This window comes from Nicotiana tomentosiformis, chromosome 12, assembly GCF_000390325.3.
Source record: "Nicotiana tomentosiformis chromosome 12, ASM39032v3, whole genome shotgun sequence".
In the NCBI taxonomy this organism is placed as follows: Eukaryota; Viridiplantae; Streptophyta; class Magnoliopsida; order Solanales; family Solanaceae; genus Nicotiana; species Nicotiana tomentosiformis.
The window spans coordinates 44961932-44982746 of record NC_090823.1 but is presented as its reverse complement, the minus strand read 5'-3'; the positions used below and the strand labels follow the sequence as shown (position 1 = coordinate 44982746).

Genomic DNA, 20815 nt, shown 5'->3' with positions numbered 1-20815 from the left:
CATAATACGTGATCAAGCTGAACAATTTTCAAACACAATATTTTTAGTGTAGTAAGTAGCCATTGGAAAATCTATTTTTTAGTTTTTTTTTTCGGGAAGGCTTTGGAGTTTATGATGTTGTATTTAATGCAGTGACCTTGACATTGTCTTTTGTAAAGTAACCTCTTGGTACTAATCATTCATAAAATATTTTATCATTATGAACAAAAAAAAAATAGTTTTCAATACAATTTCAAGTGTATGGAGAACACATAACTAGTCACACGTATACGAATAGCCCGTATCATCTTATATGCATAGTCAAATCATATAATACTGGTGTGTTGGAAAGTTACTATTGGGTCGGGTCCACCCATAAGAATTTTAATGAGCCCGTTAACCAATTAGCTAGTCTTCTTCCTAAAACTATAGTACTAACCTATATAAGCACTATTATGGGTGTTGAAAAAGAAGGCTTTTTCTGCATTCATCAAAGGGATTTTTAGTCGGTGGAAATAAGAAATTTTATCTGTCTTGTGAGAATTCCCAACGACCAGTAATTCGAGTCGTCATTGCTAGACGGTACACTTCCGTCAGGAGAAACATGATCATGCCCAACTATGCCTTATAAAAATGACTAAGCGGTCGTCGCAAATATATTCCGGCTAATAAGTCTGGAGTCGAATCCCACAAGGAATTAACCTATCTAATACAGCTACTAGACTCGCACAAATTCACATAATCAATCTTCAGAAAGATTTAAGTAACATATTGGTTTTTACTAACTAAATATTACGTTATTAAAATGTAATAATTAACAACTAACTACGAATGGGTTGTAAACAAGAATTGGAATGATCTAAGGTTGTGATTTTCCCTATTGTCGGAATCTTTTCCGCTACGTTTTCTACAAATTTGCCTAAGTCTTCTTTACTGATCATGAGCACTCTAACTGTTGTAACTCTCTCCCGAGTAATTACCATAATTACTAGACATATTCTCCCAAATTACGCTAGCTAGCATTAAGCACAGCTCACTTAGATCGCATCAAGGTTTCGTTATCCCTAAACCCACCGTTAAACCTCCGTATTGATCCCTCATATACGTTTAGGAATGATGTTGTTCAACAACTACCTAAATATGCACTCTCTCCTGAGTAATACATACTAAATAGGCACAGCTAATTGAAGGCCCTTCAATCAACCACAAGAATAATATAGTTGAACAAATAGAGAAAATACTACGGCAAATCTATATTAACATAACAAGAAAATCATCCTTCAATATGTTCCATCAAAACCCTAGATTAAGAATTTAGCTATTCATACTCATAATAACAATATTCCAAATATTTTGCATAATTAAAATAGAGAGTAAAGATGAAAAGATGTAAAAATGATGATTCTAACTCCAAGGAGTGATTCCACAAGCTCTTCTTGCCTCTAGCTGCCAAAAAAATGTCCTTCCAAGTGGTGTTTTAGGTCTATTTATATGTGTAGAAGAAACCCTAAACGTGTGGGCCGAGTCCTAGTCAAACCCGGAATAAATTAAGTCTTCAAAACTCGGATTGGACCTGTCCTCAGGCCTGGCGTCGCCAGCCTAACTCCTGGAATTTGGCTGGCCTCGCTAGCCTAAAGCCTGGTTCAGCCTGGCCTTAGGCTGGCCTCACCAGGCTAAAGCCTGGTCCAGCCTGGCCTTTGGCTGGCCTCACCATGTCTCTCCTTTTCACTGTTCTCGAGCAAACCTTCGACGTTTAAGTATCCGTTTTGCTCTACTTTCATCTCCAATTCACCTACACATAAAATAGACTCCATTATGCGCAAATAAAGTGTAATTTATCATTAAAGCATGTAAAATGTAAGGCACATAATGTACGAAACTATGGAATTATAGCCACATATCAATACCCCACACTTAAACATTACTCGTCCTCGAGCAATCAAACTACACTTATAGATACGACCTTTTAAAGCAATTCTCCTAACTCATTATACCAAGAATTTTTAAAACAGTTTAATCACACAAGTGTGACATCTTCGCCTCAAGATTCGACTCACAAATACCATGCCTTATTCACAATTCACTTACTTACTCTGACATGGATATCAACAACATTACCTTTCCTTTATGAGTCATATGCCCTCACCCAATCAAAGAGCTTAGTTCCACACACAATGAATTTTTAAGAACATAGGAACTCAAGATAGACAAAATTCACTCGCTCTCAGAAATAACATTCATATGCTACAAATGATGCACCATAGGCTTGCCCGTAGTGTAATACTCTACGAATCGAGTTCATTCAGTCTAAGATCAAGTAGGACTTTCATTGGTTGTAATGTAGGCTGCGAGTCGGATATGATACATTTGGATATGAGTGACTACACCTCCCTTAGCACTTTAATACATATACTTTAACACACATCCCATACTTGTGCCAAATCAAACATTCCACCTTCACTTCAATTTATATGACCCCATATTTATTTAAGCATAATTACATTAAGAGTCGCCACTTTTCAACGAATATTCTCTTCTTCTTCTTCTTTTTTTTCTCTTTTTCGATTCAAGCAGCTCTTACTTTTTCAAAACAGTTCACCTTTCTCCTTATTTCATTGGTTCCACTCAAAAACCAAACCAATCACCCCACACTTTAAATTTTACAAAATTCATAACAATTCAAGTGCTCATTCGAGGTGAAAAGGCTCAAATAGACGGTTAATTCAAACAATTGGGTAAGGCTTGCAGTGTGGTGGTTGCCAAAGAAATAGGATTACAGGCTCAAAGGGGTTAACTATGTTACATAACTTTTAGGTGGGTAAAATATATATATCTGGACAAAGAAACGCCTATATCACTTCTCAGACTGAACAAGACTACTATTTCGCTTTGCACGCACAGAGGGCAAGTTATAGACATCAAATGCAATGCACAAAATACATACAAAACTCACACACGCATGGCACATAACTCACTCAGGATTGGTTTCGTTGCGACACTCCAGTCAAAGCAGTTAAGCAAAATTAGGAATCTACGATTTAAGGTACTTATGTGAGAGTCAAAAACCGAGCCTAAGCGTCACAACCATAATACTAACTATTCTCAAGGCATAACAAAGCTAAGAGATATTGCTACAATTAAATGCATAGCTTCGTGGTTCCTACTCCTAAAAATTAAAACTAACTACACCCGGTTCAACTAAAAGCCCCTGGAAAAGAACCGCGGCCCAAAGAAAAACCAAGGGGTAATTACTACACTACCTGCACACACAAAAAAAACCATTTGGTATTTTCTTTTGACTTACTTCCCTCAAGAAAACTGTCTGGAAGATCCATCGTCGGGATGAGTCCAATTTTTTTTTTTTAGCCAAATCAATTACTAAACTACTAAAACACATACTAAAACATTTAACACTAAATAACTAAATGACTAAAATTAACCATGTACAAGTCCGCACCCCACACTTAGATCATGCATTGTCCTCAGTGCATGCACAAAATGACAAAACACGAAAAATGAGTAGGGTGTGAAGAAACTCCCTGATCAAGCAACCTCTTCATCCTCTGAAGCTCTCCACTCCTCATCATGTTCGTCCTCCTCCTCATCATCATCTCCCTCACCATCTGACTGCTCTGGCTCAGCTTCAGACTGCTCCGGTGTGTTGATATCCTCATCATTGGGTAGTCTGTATCCATCTCCTAACCCAACCAGCTGCTGGGCATGAGCATTAAGCGGGTACCGATGCTCCAATTCAGTCCTCTCCTCAGATGTGGCCTGTCGACCTCCTATCCTTAGCTGCAAATCCATCATCCCATAGAGATGGGCCATAAAACTATCATCCCGAGCGTTATGCTCGGTACTTGTCAACGATGTCATGGCAGCCTCTTCTTTCAGTCGGAGGCTAGTGATGTCTGTTTGTCGTAGGGGCTGATCAATGGCGTGGTCAAACTCTGGCTCCTCCTCAACCTCCTCGTGTCTTAAGTACTGAGTTAGAAAATTGGCAAATGGCATTCGATCGATCTTTTTACTCGTTCTGACTACAGACATCTGGTAGCGGATCAGATGACCCACATTTACCCTTTCACCCGTCATGAGGAAGTAGAGTACACAAGTCCTCTCACGGCTAATGAGTGTGTCATGATTGCACGGTAGGAGCCGTGCATTTATCAGTTTAAGCCACACTTCAGCCTCCGCCCTCATCTTCTTTTTGGGAAACCTCTTGTGCCGATTAGTTATCTTATCCCGGACCCATGCTGCCGTAGAATCAGCACCACAAAGCATGTGTCTCAACTCATTATATGTAGGCCGGCGAATGAAGTGGTCTAATGGATCCACAGGAACATCCGGAGCACCTAAAAAGTTACACATGGCCGTGGGTGAGAAATCTATTAATCGTCCACGAATCGGCACTAGCTGTTCAGTACTCTGCGGATCAAACCCTACATAAAATTCTCGGACTAGGTTGAGATTAATGTTCCCTGTGTTCTTGAATACATAGCTCAACCCCATATCCTGAATGCCCCTCCAAATTGCCTGATACTTCGCTTTCAAGCTGCGTTCATTGATAGCTACTTCCGAGTGTACATGTTTAGGCCTACAATGCCTGTACCAATCCTTAGTGTGCGGTGGTATGCTTTTGATGCCAAACTCCCTTTGGCCTTGTGGTTGTTGACGCATAGCTGCTATAGCTGCCACAGCTTGTACTCCACTTAGATTGGAGGTAGCTCCCCCCCTTTTCTCTTCTTTGGGGGAGGTGCTGAGGTTGCCTTTACTTTAGCCGGCGCAGTGGAAGTAGCCTTGGCTTTTCCGATATCTTTTCTGGGAGGCATCGTTGTTCCTACACAAATAAGCAGTGGTCAGATAAAACTGCATTACACATTACACACATAATTTTTCCCGACTTCCCGAGGTTACTCAAACTTCACCTCGTCTTTCCTTAATATTATAATCAAAGAACAATACATGGGCTACCCGCGAGCCACCCCACACTTAAGATTTTATCATGGTGTATGACTTCATAACACTAGTCTATTAATCCCGGAGACTCGGGCTCTAATGGGGACAAGGAATGCCATTGAGGCATTATATCAAACACTTAACGTGCATTAGTGCCATGGTATTTCTTATGGACATGAGGGGTTGCCTCATCCTCCCAAATTGGCTTGGGGGTTCCGTACTACCACATATTTTCATAATCGCAGCACCATTCCTATGGGGTTTTATGGGGTTGGGGCACACAAACTCAATAACACAATGAAGAACATCCACCAATTTTTGTGTGTAATATTATACATGTACCTCTGTCGAAATTGCAAAGGGAAGAAGTGAAATCATATCTTTGAAGCTTTTGAGTGGAAGAAGCTGCCTGAGAATTTCTGATTAGTGTGAAAGAATAGCAAGACTAAACTTGACTTCAATGGGGATGGGTGATACCACTATGGCAATGTGTTGTTGAGTGTTTGTGGGTGAGGGCAATTCATGCAGTGTGTTTAGTTGAGAGCAACATTGATGAGAAGATGTGTGTGTTTTTGAATTTCTTTTCTAAAGCTTGATATGTTTTTGGTTTAAGTGAGGTTAGGGTTGTGTGTATTGTGTTCAGTGTTTAAGGGGTGTAATGTGAGGAGGTTTGACTAAAATAATGTGAGCTGGGCCAAAATAACTTACCTGGCGTCGCCTGGCCCAGTACCTGGCGTTAGCCAGGCGTCACCAGCCTAAGGCCAGGCAGACCCTGGCGTTAGCCAGGCATCGCCAACCCCAGCACCTGTTGTCCGTCAGGTGATGCTGAAATCCTGTTCGACTTGCCCAACTCGCCTGCAAACTTGTTAGTACCTAAAAACAAAACCAAAACAAGGAAAAATTCTAACTACACTAAAAATCAACTATGAATTGGGTTGCCTCCCAACGAGCGCCTGATTTAACGTCGTGGCACGATGCAGATAATTGCACTTAAGGCTCGCTTAACCTTGGTGGCTCGAGCAAATGAGTCACCAACACTACCATCACATCTTCCATGCCCAAATAATGTTTTAACATGTGCCCATTGACTCTAACGTGCGAGAGTCAGTTGATGTAGCAATCTCTATGGCTCCGGTGGGGTGAATCTCCACCACACTAAATGGTCCCGACCATCGTGACTTTAACTTATCCGGGAATAACCTCAACCTCGAGTTGTATAGCAATACCTTATCTCCAGGTTTAAAACTCCGCTCAAGAATATTTTTATCATGCATTTTTTTCATTCTCTCCTTGTATAATCTTGTGCTCTCAAAAGCGTGGTAACGAAATTCATCAAGCTCGTGCAGCTCTGTGACTCTACTTGTGCCCGCAGCTTCTATATCAAGATTCAACTGTCGCACTGCCCATAAAGCTCTATGCTCCAACTCCACTAGTAGGTGATATGCCTTCCCAAATACCAATTTATATGGCGTCATACCAATCGGAGTTTTGAAAGCTGTACGATAGGCTCAGAGTGCATCATCTAACTTTCTTGCCTAATCCGTTCTTGTAGCATTCACAGTCTTGGTCAAAACACTCTTTATCTCTCTGTTCGACACTTCTACTTGCCCACTCGTTTGAGAATGATATGGGGTGGCAACTTTGTAACGTACTCCATACTTTTCTAACAGCTTTGCGAAGGCTCGATTACAGAAGTGAGTGCCTCCGTCATTGATTATCACCCTTGGAGTGCCAAATCGGGTGAATATATTCTTTCTCAAAAAGCCAATTACTCCCTTAGCATCATTTGTTGGGAGCGCTGCAGCCTCCACCCATTTCGACATGTAGTCCACAGCTACGAGTATGTATTTGTTGCTATATGAGCTGACGAAAGGCCCCATGAAATCGATTCCCCACACGTCAAACACTTCTACCTCTTGAATTTGGTTCATAGGCATCTCATGTAGACGGGAAATATTCCCAGTTCGTTGGCATTCGTCACAACCTTTCACCCATAAGTGTGCATCCTTGAACATTGTCGGCCAGTAGAAGCCTGATTCCAGCACTTTCGCGGCGGTCCTTTCTCCTCCGAAGTGGCCACCATATGGAGATGCATGACAAGCCTGCAAAACAGAAGATTGATCTATCTCGGGAATACATCTCCGGATCATGTTATCAACACAAATTCTGAATAGATAAGGCTCATCCCAATAATACATGTGACAGTCACGAAAGAACTTTTTCTTTTGAACAGAGGAAAGATCATAGGGGATACTACCGCTTTCCAGGTAGTTTGCAATGTCTGCATACCATGGCGCTTCCTCCAATATCACTGTTCGAAATTATTCATCTGGGAATGTCTTAGTTATATCTTCTACCTCGACTTTCTTTTCAGCTCCCTCCAACCTTGAAAGGTGGTCTACCACTTGGTTCTCTGCCCTTTTTCTATCGCGGATCTCCAAATCAAATTCTTGTAGCAAAAGAACCCAACGGATCAAGCGTGGCTTTAACTCCTTCTTTGCTATCAGGTACCTAAGTGCTGCATGGTCAGTATAAATAATCACTTTTGAACCAATCAAATAAGACCTGAATTTGTCGAATGCAAACACCACAGCCAACATCTCTTTCTCAGTCACGGTATAATTGAGTTGTGCACCGCTCAGCGTTCTACTTGCATAGTAAATTGGGTGCACCAATTTGTCCTTCCACTGCCCCATGACTGCTCCTATAGCATAGTCACTTGCATTACATATGAGCTCAAATGGTTGCTCCCAGTTGGGTGCAACGATGATTGGTGCAGTCACCAGTCTCCTTTTCAGCTCCTGCAGTCATCAGAAAACACAAAAGAATGATCCTTTTCAAGGAGTTTACATAAGGGGTTAGCAATTTTTGAGAAATCCTTTATAAATCGCCTATAGAACCCGGCGTGCCCAAGGAAACTTCTTACTGCCTTAACTGAAGTGGGCGGTGGCAACTTCTCAATCACCTCAACCTTAGCATGGTCAACTTCAATACCCTTATTGGACACTCAATGCCCCAGCACTATACCTTCTTGTACCATAAAATAGCACTTCTCCCAGTTCAACACTAAATTTGTCTCCACACACCTTTTTAACACTCTTCTTAAATTGTGCAGACAGTCTTCAAACGAATCCCCTACCACAGAGAAATCGTCCATAAAGACTTCCATAATATCTTCAACCATGTCAGTAAAAATGGCTAACATACACCTCTGAAAGGTGGCCGGTGCATTGCATAGGCCAAACGACATTCTCCGAAAGGCAAAGATGCCATACGGGCAAGTGAATGATGTCTTCTCTCTATCCTCAGAGGCTATGGAAATCTGATTGTACCCCGAATACCCATCCAAAAAACAGAAGTGAGACCTCCCTTCCAGTCTATCCAACATTTGATCAATGAATGGTAAAGGAAAATGGTCTTTCCGGGTGGCTGTGCTCAGTTTTCTATAATCCATACAAATTCGCCAACCCGTTACTGTACGAGTTGAGATCAACTCATTATTCTCATTGGGCACTACAGTCATTCCGCCCTTCTTTGGCACACACTGTACTGGACTAACCCAATTACTGTCAGAGATTGGGAAGATGATTCCCGCATCTTACCACTTCTTTCATGTTGGGGTTCAGCCTTCTTTGATGTTCTCTCGAAGGTTTGTGCCCATCTTTCAATAGAATCTTATGCATACAAAATGTCGGGCTGATCCCCTTAATATCTGCAATGGTCCAGCCAATTGCAGTCTTGCATTCCATTAACACCTGCAAAAGTTGTTCTTCTTGCACATCTAACAAACTGGATGAGATAATAATAGGTAAAGTGGATTTAGGTCCCAAGAAAGCGTACCTGAGGTGAAAAGGTAACGGTTTTAGTTCCAACTATGGTGGCTCTTCAATTGACGGCTTAGCTGGAGGTGTTTTTCTTTCTTCCAAGTGTAAGGGCTCAAATTCGAGCTCTCTTTTCCAGTACCCTCGCCCTTCAAGGGCCAAAACCCACTCTGTCAAGTTTTCACCATTCATTTCTTCTAAGTTCATAAGACATGCTACTAGAGGGTCTTTTGCATTCTGAGTCTCATCTTCCTCCTCCAAAATCACATCCACAACTTCTATCAGAGAGCAGTTAGCAAACTCACTAGGTCGCCGCATAGATTTTTGCACATTAAACGTTATCTCTTCATCGTTCAATCTCATCTTTAGCTCTCCCATTTCACAATCAATTAGGGCTCTCCCAGTGGCCAAGAATGGCCTTCCCAAAATTATGGGAATCTCCTCGTCAACCCGGCAATCTAAAATGACAAAATCTGCTGGGAAAACAAACTTCCCCACCTGTACTAATACATCATCAATGACACCAGAGGGCCTCTTCACTATCCGGTCGGCCAGCTGTAACAACATAGATATGGGTATAGCTCTTCCAATGCCTAAACTTTTGTAGATAGTCAAGGGCATCAAGTTTATGCTTGCCCCCAAATCACAAAGTGCCTTAGCAAATGCATAATTGCCTATTGTGCATGGGATTGTGAAACTCCCTGGATCAGATAACTTCTTAGCTATGGGTCTTGTCACAACAACACTATATGTCTGAGTCAGTGTAACCATGGCCAAGTCTTGAAAGTCGAACTTACGAGACATCAAGTCCTTCATCTTTTTTGCATAGCCAGGCATTTCCTTTAAGGCATCAATCAATGAAATATTTACCTGAATTTGCTTCAACATCTCCAAGAATTTCTTATATTGCTCATCTTTTTGATATTTGGCCAATCTTTGTGGGAAGGGTGCTGGAGGCCGCTTCTTTAATGTGCTTTGATTTTGAAGCTGCTCTGGCACTGTTTCTGCTACCTTCTCTTGCTCTGACTCAGTTTTCTTCGCGACTTCTTTTTCCTTGCTTGTTTCGGCTGGCGCATGTTGTACCATCACCTCTGTTAACCCTGTTGAGTCATCTATCTCGATGGGAACAGACACAAGTGTTTCAGTAGGCCGGCTTTCGCGAGCCATTTCTTGCTCCAGATCTAGGTCTCTACCATTTCGTAGACTCACTGCCATAAGCTATTTCGGGCCCTGTTCTTTTGGATTGACTTGTGTATCTGCAGGTAACGCCCCTTGGGGATGATTGTTTAGGGCCATAGAAATCTGTATTAATTGAATCTCAATACCCTTTATTGCTGATTCATGCGAGTCTACCCTCTATTGCATTTTTCCCGTGGACCCAATCAATTGTTGCAGCATTCCCTCAAGTTTAGTAAACCCATCCTCTGGTCTCATAATCTGTTGTTGTTGAGGTTGTTAATAAGTTAGCTGCTGATTTTGCTGGATGTAGCCTTGTTGCCTTTGGTAAGGCGCAACTTGACCCATTGGTCGCATAGCTCCAGTATTGTTATTGTTATTGTACTGCTGCTGCGCTGGTCTATATTGTTGATTATGTTGACCCCAATTCAAACCACCTTGCCTCTGTCCCCCATAGTTGGCTACATAATTCATATCTTCATGATATTGCTGGTTGTCACCTTCCGCACTCCACGAGCAAATATATGGTTGGTTAATGCATGGTGTACATAAGCCCCCATTAGTTATGTCAACTATGTGAACCTGCTGCTTCTGGCCTGATTCGTCAATCTTTTTGGTGAGGATACTCATTTGCGTCATTAGGGTGGCCACATTCTCAGCTATGGAGTTGTTTGGATCCAACGCCACTGAGTGAACTACCGGAGTGATCGTGGAAGCTCTAGTCATCCATCCTGAGTTTTGTGCCATCTTATCAAGTAGGATCTTGCATTCTAGGAATGTTTTACTCAGAAATATTCCACCCGCTGAAGCATCAACATTGGCCTTTAAGCTGTCAGCCAGTCCCATGTAGAATATCTGCCCCAACATCTGATCTGGGATACCATGATGTGGACACTTAACCAACATGCCCTTGAATCTCTCCCATGTTTCTTGTAGTGATTCTGTTGGTCTCTGCCTATAGCTAAATATATCATCAATCTGTTAGGCAGTTTTATTTGGTGGGTAGAATTTGTTCAAAAATTGCTTGACTAATTCCTCCCAAGTAGTGATGGAATTTATGGGGAGTGAATTAAGCCAAGTCTGAGCTTCTCCTGTCAGCGAGAATGGGAACAACAAAAGCTTTATTACGTCCGGTGTTACGTTGGGTTGCCTTTGCGTTAAACATATTGACATGAAATTCTTCGGGTGCTGCTGAGGATCTTCAATGTGTGACCCAGAGAATAGTCCGTTGTTCTGCAACAAATGTAGCATGTTATTTCTGATTTGGAATGATTCTTCTTGTATCTGAGGGACCGCAATTGCGGTTGCCAGATTGTCGGCGGTGGATTGTGCCCAATCATATAATGTTGTTTCTGGTACAAGAGGCACCACACCCCGAATGTTTGGTTCATTCTTATTGTTTCTATTGTTTATTGGATTTTCTATTCCTTCCGCCATGTTTGGTTTGATTTGTTCTCTCGAGTTTCGTTGTTGTTTGCTTCTCTTGTTTGCACAATTTAGTGCCTTGAAAACTTTTTCAGGATCTGATATCGCTTCAAACAATTCACCAGTTCTTGAGGAATTCCTAGGCATGCATCTGTAACGCCAAAGACTATAAACATTAAAATTTTAATATATTTGGTTTAAAATAGAAAAATTGACTACACTAAGAATTCTAGCACTTCTTTTAGCTGTAATTAATACCGTTAACTCCCCGTCAACGACGCCAAAATTTGATCACGCCCAGCTATGCTTTATAAAAAGGATTAAGTGGTCGTCACAAATATATTCCAACTAATAAGTCCGGAGTCGAATCCCACAAGGAATTAACCTATCAAATACAGCTGCTAGACTCGCACAAATTCACACAATCAATCTTCAGAAAGATTTAAGTAACAGATTGGGTTTTACTAACTAAATATTACGTAATTAAAATGTAATAATTAACAACTAACTACGAACGGGTTGTAAACAAGAATTGGAATGATCTAAGGTTGTGATTTCCCCTATTGTCGGAATCTTTTTCGCTATATTTTCTACAAATTTGCCTAAGTCTTCTCTACCGATCATGAGCACTCTAACTGTCGTAACTCTCTCCCGAGTAATTACCACAATTACTAGACATATTCTCCCGAATTACGCTAGCTAGCATTAAGCACAGCTCACTCAGATCGCACCAAGATTTTGTTATCCCTAAACCCACCTTTAAACCTCCGTATTGATCCCTCATATATGTTTAGGAGTGATGTTATTCAATAACTACCTAAATATGCACTCTCTCCCGAGTAATACATACTAAATAGGCATAGCTAATTGAAGGCCCTTCAATCAACCATAAGAATAATATAGTTGAACAAATAGAGAAAATACTACAGCAAATCTATATTAACATAACAAGAAAATCATCCTTCAATAGGTTCCATCAAAACCCTAGATTAGGAATTTAGCTACTCATACTCATAATAACAATATCCCAAATATTTTGCATATTTAAAATAGAGAGTAAAGATGAAAAGATGTAAAAATGATGATTCTAACTCCAAGGAGTGATTCCACAAGCTCTTCTTGCCTCTAGTTGCCAAAAAAAACGTCCTTCCAAGTGGTGTTTTAGGTCTATTTATATGTGTAAAAGAAACCCTAAACGTGTGGGTCGAGTCCTAGTCAAATCCGGAATGAATTAAGTCTTCAAAACTCGGATTGGACCTGGCCTCAGGCCTGGCATCGCCAGCCTAACGCCTGGAATTTGGCTGGCCTCGCCAGGCTAAAGCCTGGTCCAGCCTGGCCTTAGGCTGGCCTCACCAGGTCTTTCCTTTTTACTGTTCTCGAGCACACCTTCGACGTTTAAGTATCCGTTTTGCTCTACTTTCATCTCCAATTCACCTACACATAAAATAGACTCTATTATGCGCAAATAAAGTGTAATTTATCATTAAAGCATGTAAAATGCAAGGCACATAATGTACGAAACTATGAAATTATAGCCACACATCAAAACACATAAGTCTCTTAACTAGTATTTACGGATTAAATCTTTGCATAGATTAGCCTTAGTACACATATGTATCATGAGAATCATGAAATAGAGCATATATTCAATCAAACATAATTAAATTGTATTTGTACACCAACATTCCTGCAAAACATTTAGCATCTCTTTGGATCAGCTTACTTCACGTTAATTGGTCCTTTTCATGTTATTTACTTGTTTCCTATATTCTAAAAAGCACGACCGAACCTTTTGTAGGATATAGAGTCAATGGAAGATGCATTATGTCGAGCATTCTCATCAAACACATCATTAGAGTTTGGTCATGAGTCGGACGTTTCAAGAATCATAAAAGAGTTCGTTCATAATCTAGTGTTGAAAGAAGGAAGTAGTTTGAAAAGGTAATGCTCTTTTCTTCTAATATTTATTTCTCTTGATATATTTTCTAGTTTTATGTATGACTTTAGCACATTTTTATTTGCTGGTTAGCTCAGGAAGAAATGGATATGTCTGATTTCAAATATTAGAAAAAATCTGTGTCATTTTCCAAAGGAATGGGATGCAATGTAACTTCGTGTATTGCAAGAAGCAGTTTCCAATTATTTCTTTCTTAATCTAATTTCATCTTAATTTGTTCCTTGCATGACATTGTGAATCACCAAAATAGACTTGAAGTTATCAATCATTGCTTTGGCAAGGACACAGTTGAAGATATACTATCTGCACTTGTAAGTTATTCATCTCCTTATTATTTATGAGTGAACTAAACATATTTATTTACTTCTAACCTCTTCTCTTTGGTAGGAAAAAGAAGCAACTAGAATGGATGACAAGTGGATCACTAATGCAATCAAGTCTATGAAGTTTGCCTCACCAACAAGCCTTAAGATTTCTCTACGATCTGTAATATTAACTGCCGACTATTCAATTCACCTGTTATGTTGGTTCTTTTATAAAAGTTAATATAGGCAATTAACACATTATTGTTTTACAGATTAGAGAAGGACGGAAGCAATCACTTCGACAGTGTTTATCTCGCGAATTTAATATTAGTAGTCGCATCGTACTTAGATCATTCAATTACAACGATTTCTATGAGGTATATTGCAATCTTCACATCATATAAATTTTACGTCTTTGTTTGATCTTCACTTCCTGATTTGGTTGAACTTGTAGGGTGGTAAAGCATTCTTTTTTGACAAAGGCAAAAAGTTTAAGGTATGATTAATTATATATATATATGTATAGTACGCAAAACGAATCAGCACTTTCAGCGAATCCAAGCACAAATTTGCGCCTTTTGTCCTGCATCTTCAATATTCATCTAACTTTACAACAACGTGCTAATGTGATTAAAAAAAAGGGATTATCAAAGTTTATAACTTTGTTTTGAAAAATATACGTCAAGTGCTGTTTTTTTTTTCTACATATATATAGTGGGAACCATCAAAGTTGGAGCAAGTACAAGATGCGACTGTAATGCAGTTTTTTGAAGTGGTCCACGATGATCGCTGGGGCTACTTGGAAATTCCAGATAGATCACATGAGTTGAAAAGGTCCAAACTTTGATTATATATATATGTATATATACTATATGAAAGAACTTTTACACATATATACAGTGCTTAATAAATCAAAATGTACGATCTCTATTTGTTCTTTTACGATCTACTGCAACTCATAAACTATATATAATTGCTCTTTGAAAGCAGTTATGTCATGAAAATTTATTTGACAGTGATTTGTTTTTGTGAACACTATTAAATCTTATAGTCACTTCTCTAAGATAATATCGTTTTAGATGTTGATATTGTCCTTGTGTATTACTTTTCAAGAATTTCCTTTTTTTGTTAGATTCTTCTTTGTTGTCACTTTTTTAGATGGTAAACCATAGTTAAAGAAAATTGAGTACAAATCTTTTACCAGGCCTTTTTTCCGGTTAGGTTAGTCAACAGATTTGAAGGAAATAATAATACTGAAAACCTGATTCCCCCTAAATAAATATTGACTTGGACAACTGAAGAGTGAATATTATTATACTGTATAAAAATGTAACAATTTAGCTTGTAACTGTAAACTGTTCTTTGGTAAACAGGACCTTTGTCCTCCGTCACAATTCAACATGACCGCGTTAAATGTGACTAAACCTACCTAGTTTGCGTACCTCCTTTCACTACGAAAATCCTACTATAATTAATGTTCACCCGCAACAAGAGTATCAAAGTTGTCACCATTCCATCAAATCACCTACAACATTATTGAAATAGCAAGCACATGCCATGTCCAACTAATTTCAAACCTCAAAAAGCTTCGTGTGTTTGGATTGACTTTTGAGCTGGTCAAATCAATTTTAATTTTTTTTTAGTTTTTTTTTAGAGTTTGGCAAAACTAAAAATGCTTAAAATAAGTTAAAAACTACTTAAAACAAGTCAAAAACAGTAAGCTAGGCAATCCCAAATTATTATTTTTTGACTTAAAAACTATTTTCGCTGAAAAACTATTTTTTTAAATCAATCCAAACGGGCTCTTGAGTCAGCTTAATAGTTACGTGATCCGAGACAAAATCCCAAGGCCGGAGCAACACTTGAAACGATCTACTTCTCAACCTATCAGCTACTCTAGCCGTAGCATTGATCCAGCTAACGTATTTGTATGTCCTCGGATGAGTCGGTTAGCCGCACTGACAAAACTACTACTATTATATTGTCGCTATATATGTATGCATGCGTCATAATTTTTTCAATTAAAGTGATATTATTTTAAAAAGAATAAAAATTATTTACTTTAAGAAGTCGTCACTTAGAATTGATTATTTTCGATGTTCCAAGTCACATTTTATTTAAATTCCTAATCAAGAAAAGTTTTGACTCCAATTTATGGTGCGCATAGAAGATCGGGTAAGAAATTCTGTTGACCAGGGAGAATGTGTGAGAGACACTCCTTGAATTCCGTGATTCTAGCATGATCTCTTAACTAACGTAAACTCGCCTTAAAATAATTCCAGATATTCTATATTTTATGAGTTTTTGCATCTTTGCCTTCATATGCTTTTAATTGCTTGATTATAAGAATTATGGAAGAATATCTTTGAACGAGTCACGCATCCTTGCTTTTATTAAATGCTCAAATCATGTCATGCGTATGTATACACAATCAAAAATAATTTGTTATTATTTTAAGAATTTTAGTTAATCCGCGTGAACGTGTGCTTTGCCCTTTAAATTATGGATCATAGCTATGTTATGCAAACATATATATAACCATGGTATTTAAAAACGTGCCTAAAGCATACTAGCGTGTATAGTTTTTTCCTAGGTTGAGATTGAAACGGAGGCATGAGTTTATGAATAAAATATTACTAGTGCGAAAGAAATAGGCTAGCTAACATGATCTATTACTGAACCCAAATTCCTTTCATTGTTGCCCACTCAAATTCAATTCTCAACAAGAAAAACATACTGTAGAATAAAGAAATATTTAACCCTTTATGTCCCAGCAAACTTATCAGTTAATCTGTTTTTACAAATTAGACAAGATTTATGCAAGTAGTGAACTTGAATATGAAGCTTACATTAGGTGAAATAACAGCAAATGAAAGAAATTAATAGGTGTCGACGAGATTCAACAATAACCGACTTAAAAAAAACTTGTATATTCAATTGTAAGTTTGAGTATCCGTATGAATTACTAAAAAACTTGGTTCTTTACCGTGTTCCTTAAGCGTAAAGTAAATAAGCAATACAATAAATACAGTAATTTTTACGTGGAAAATCACCCGGTTTAAAAGGTACAAAAACCATGACCTACCACATAGGATTTTCAACTCCAACACCACTAGAACAATGAGCCAAAATGTATCAATTACAAGACTGTAATTCAATACTCTCCAGTACTCCTACTACTCCTATTTGATTCACAAGTTACTCTAACTTGTAAATAAAAATATTCACTCCAACTCATTAACTGTTTATGATATTTGATTACAACTCAATTTCCTAAAATACATTCACTAGACTGACTCGGAAGAATACAAAGCAAGTACTCAACACAAGTAAAAATAACTTATGACACTTCCGTTGATGTGTGAAAGGGTAGTTCAAAAGTCCAAAGGCAATCCGATTTAAACACGACTTGAGATCTTCTAAGAGTCCTATTCATAGTCAGTTTCCTCTTTGATAGGACTCCTACTGTTCCAAGGATTCCACAAGCTTTGGGACTTTTATCTCTGACTGACTTATCTGTATCTTCTTGAGCAACAACCCTTATAACTTATAGCAGCCATCTTCCACCAAACTCGGACCTGGGTAACTTTGAGATAAAGTTACTATCTTGTTCATACGTACAAATATCAACCATGCGGAGCTGATCCTTTAACCTAAGGAGCCGGTTCTTCATTGTTTTAAGCAGCTACATTGAAGACCTAGTTCTTTGAGCAGGTAGTCACACTTTATTAATCATCAAAACTTCAATACTCAATAAATTCCCCTTTTTGATAATGACAAACTTTGTACACAGAAGCAGGCAATCACATCAAAGAGCCAGATGATCACAACAAGTACTTTTGACATACATGTATGTTCACAACACACCAACCTTCCAACCTTATCTTTCCCCTTTTGGCATCATCGAAAGAACACAAACACATGTAATACGTTAAGCACATATAATGTAAGATTCATGGCCAAACAGGCGACAACACAAGCATAAGAAAAGGCAAATAAACTAGGTTGATGATCCAATAGAGTACAAAGCAGTAAAGCAGATTAATAGGAGACATTAAGTAGTGCCAAAAGAAGCCCAGGGCCTTGTCTTTATCAGTATAACAAAATAAACTAAGCATACTTCCAACTACTCAGACTAAGCCCAGGGCCTTGTCTTTATCAGTATAACAAAATAAACTAAGCATACTTCCAACTACTCAGACTAAGACAAAAGGAACAAAAGATAAGGCATCACTAGAATAGTAAAAGAACTAAGGACACCGGGAAGGAACGAGTTTAAGGGTGAGAAGCAGAGGGGGTCAAAGCTTTCACAAGGGTAGCAATCTGTTGAGCATGGGTCTCCTGTCTCTTCTAAGCTCTTCCCTGAGTTGCTTTGTTTCCTTTCTCAGCTCATTATTGTCTTCACGAAGCTTGGCATTCTCTTCAACAGCCAAATCCAACCTTTTGCTGAGTTCTGCAACCCTACTGCTCCCAGGAAGAATGGCAGATCTTATGGGTAATCTAGCCTTGTCCTCATAGCCACACTGCTTGAGGGTAACAACATACAAAACATCATTGTGGTTTCCAAACTTAAGCTCAGGCAAGGCAATGTTGAGCTTGTCAAATAACTCAATCAACATGAAACCATATGGCATAACATGCTTTGGTTTGGAAGTATCTGCAGCTCTTGCCATGTGTTGAATTATCAGGCTAGGAAGATTGATAGGTCGACCAGTGTCAAGCAGTTCCATCATAGCTATGTCTAGCAGAGTGGCTTCATGCCTTCTCTCAAACCTCTAAAGAATACAAGAGTTGACAAACTAAAACAGTATCTTGTGAAAGGGAATCATATCAGTCTTGTACACTTTCTGGGGAGCATCTAGTTCAAACTTTTGGGAGAACTTTCTGATGACCACAATGCCTGTGTCAGCATCATTGTCTATGGCTGGCCACTTCTTCTTTAAATAATTGTCAAATCCCAAAGAAGGGATATTCAGAAGCAGCCCCCAGTTCCTCAGCATCAAACTCCATGTCGAAGCCCCCTACTTTACTCTTAACTAACTTCCCATCAAAAGTAAAATTTGTGTAGAACTCCACCACAGCAGGAACACATACTGGGGGAAAAGCTTTGACAAATATGTGATTCCACCCCTGTAGCTCATGTTTCTCAACCAGTTGAGCCATTCCCTTCTCACCAGTGTTCGCAAGAATCTTCCAATTTAGCACTTTTCTATTTCTGAACTCTGTGAGTCGATCAACTGCAGCTGGCACATTCTTTCTTGTCTTACCCCTACTAGCCTTTGCAGAAGAGGTAGCATGTTTGGTGACTTTGTCTCCCTTTTTCTTTGGTGTGGCAGACTTTGCTGGCAAGGCTGAGTCAGATTCATCTTCTTCATCCACCTCAACAAAAGGTTCCACAATTTAAACTTTCTTCTTTGGCATCTTTGCACTTTTGGACTCCTTCATGATTTGTGCATCAATGACCTTTATTTTACTCCTTGTGAGGGGAGTTCTAGCAGGAGGAACCACTCATTTCCTTGTTGAGACTGCTGTCTTTGTATCTTTCATAGTGGTCTTTCTGTTCTTCTTTCCTACCTCAGATAGTGGCATATCATCTTCGTCACTGCTAACTTCTTCATCTCCAGTGAAAGGAGTTAACATATACCCAGGTTCTTGAGCCATTGTCTCTTCACCAATTTCTTCTAAAGGGGCTATGACAGTGTTTCCAATTGTCATGGAACCTTCAGATTCCTCACTCACATTCCCCTCTTCTTCCTTACTCTCGTCATCACCTCCTTCACTCTCACTTATATTTTCTTGATCCTCACCCTCACTTTCAGAAACCTCCTCTTCTTCACTCTGATTTTCTTCTTCTGCATAATTATTATCATGTTCACCTGTCTTATCCTATGTATCACTCTCCTCCTTATCTCTAGATACTCCCTCATTCTCACTCTTTTCTTCTTCATTGGCTATGTTTTGAGCATCATGTTCCTCATGCCTGGTCACAACTTCTTCTTCTTTTTCACCTTTATCATCTTCCTCGTCCTTAGTCCAACTGAAATCAAAGCCATCAGAAGCTTCCTTTTGCACTGGTTCTTTACGTCCTTCCCACTCAACCACAGGCTCCACAGCCGTTGTATCTACCTCATTTCCTAGATCCCCTATACGCTCTTCTACCGTGAATTTTTCCACTAGTGACCTGTCACTAGTAGGTGGAAGAGTATCTAGGGGTGCAACATCTATAGCAGAGGCCAAAACATCTAACTTGGAAATAGGATGTGGTATCTGATCAGTAGTGCCTATACCTGATTCCCCCTGAATCACAGATTCCTTGACTACAGTGTCACCCTGCGTAGCAGCCTCATGCATTATCTTGACAAATATTCTTGAAGTTGCTTTGACCTTTGCTGTCTTAGAGGTATTTTTTGTAGCAAGCTCAGGTGCATGGGTAGTTTATTTTGAACGAGGGGGTATAGTGAAGATGAGAATGACACTAATTCCTTGCATATTGCTTCATTGGTGGCCTTGAAGATAATATCATCCACATACACTTGTACAATCAGAATATTCTTCCCTTTGCTCCTTAGAAATAAAGTGTTGTCTACCTTTCCTCTTATAAAGTTGTTGGCTAAGAGGAATTTTGAGAGCCTTTCATACCAAGCTCTAGGAGCCTGTTTCAGACCACAAAGAGCTTTATCCAGTTTGAATACATAGTCAGGAAATTCTTCACTTTCAAATTCAGGAGGTTGTTTGACAAACACTTCCTCCTTCAGGTACCCATTCAAAAAGGCACTCTTCACATCCATCTGGTATAAAGTGACTTCCATGTGGGCATCAAAGGCTATCAACATTCTTATAGCCTCCCTTCTAGCTACAGGTGCAAATGTCTCATCATAGTCAATGCCCTCATCTTGATTGTATCCATGAATCACTAGTCTGGCCTTGTTCCTTGTGATATTTCCTTGTTCATCCAACTTGTTTCTGAACACCCATATGGTACATATGACAGTTCTGTTCTTGGGTTTATGTACCAGGTGCCAGACCTTGCTTCTCTCAAACTAATTTAGCTCCTCTTGTATGGTTATGATCCAGTCAGGATCCTTTAGAGCTTCTTTGATGGTCTTAGGTTCAACCTGTGAGAGGAATGTTGTGAGTGCACATAGATTTCTTAGAGAAGACCTGGTTTGTACCCCTGCATTTGGATTAGAGATGTT

At 39.3% G+C, this 20815-nt stretch overlaps 1 protein-coding gene across 1 annotated transcript in view; it reads left to right on the top strand.

The window, feature by feature from the left end:
• LOC104103954 (probable 3-hydroxyisobutyryl-CoA hydrolase 3) overlaps positions 1–14638 on the top strand; it is a 74251-nt gene extending 59613 nt beyond the window's left edge. The window contains exons 10-15 of the mRNA XM_070192217.1: positions 13156–13298; positions 13565–13625; positions 13702–13800; positions 13892–13996; positions 14074–14115; positions 14335–14638. Of these exons, the coding sequence (XP_070048318.1) occupies positions 13156–13298; positions 13565–13625; positions 13702–13800; positions 13892–13996; positions 14074–14115; positions 14335–14466 (582 nt within the window). The 3' untranslated portion in view covers positions 14467–14638. The remainder of the gene's footprint in view (positions 1–13155; positions 13299–13564; positions 13626–13701; positions 13801–13891; positions 13997–14073; positions 14116–14334) is intronic.
• Positions 14639–20815: the final 6177 nt, after the last annotated feature.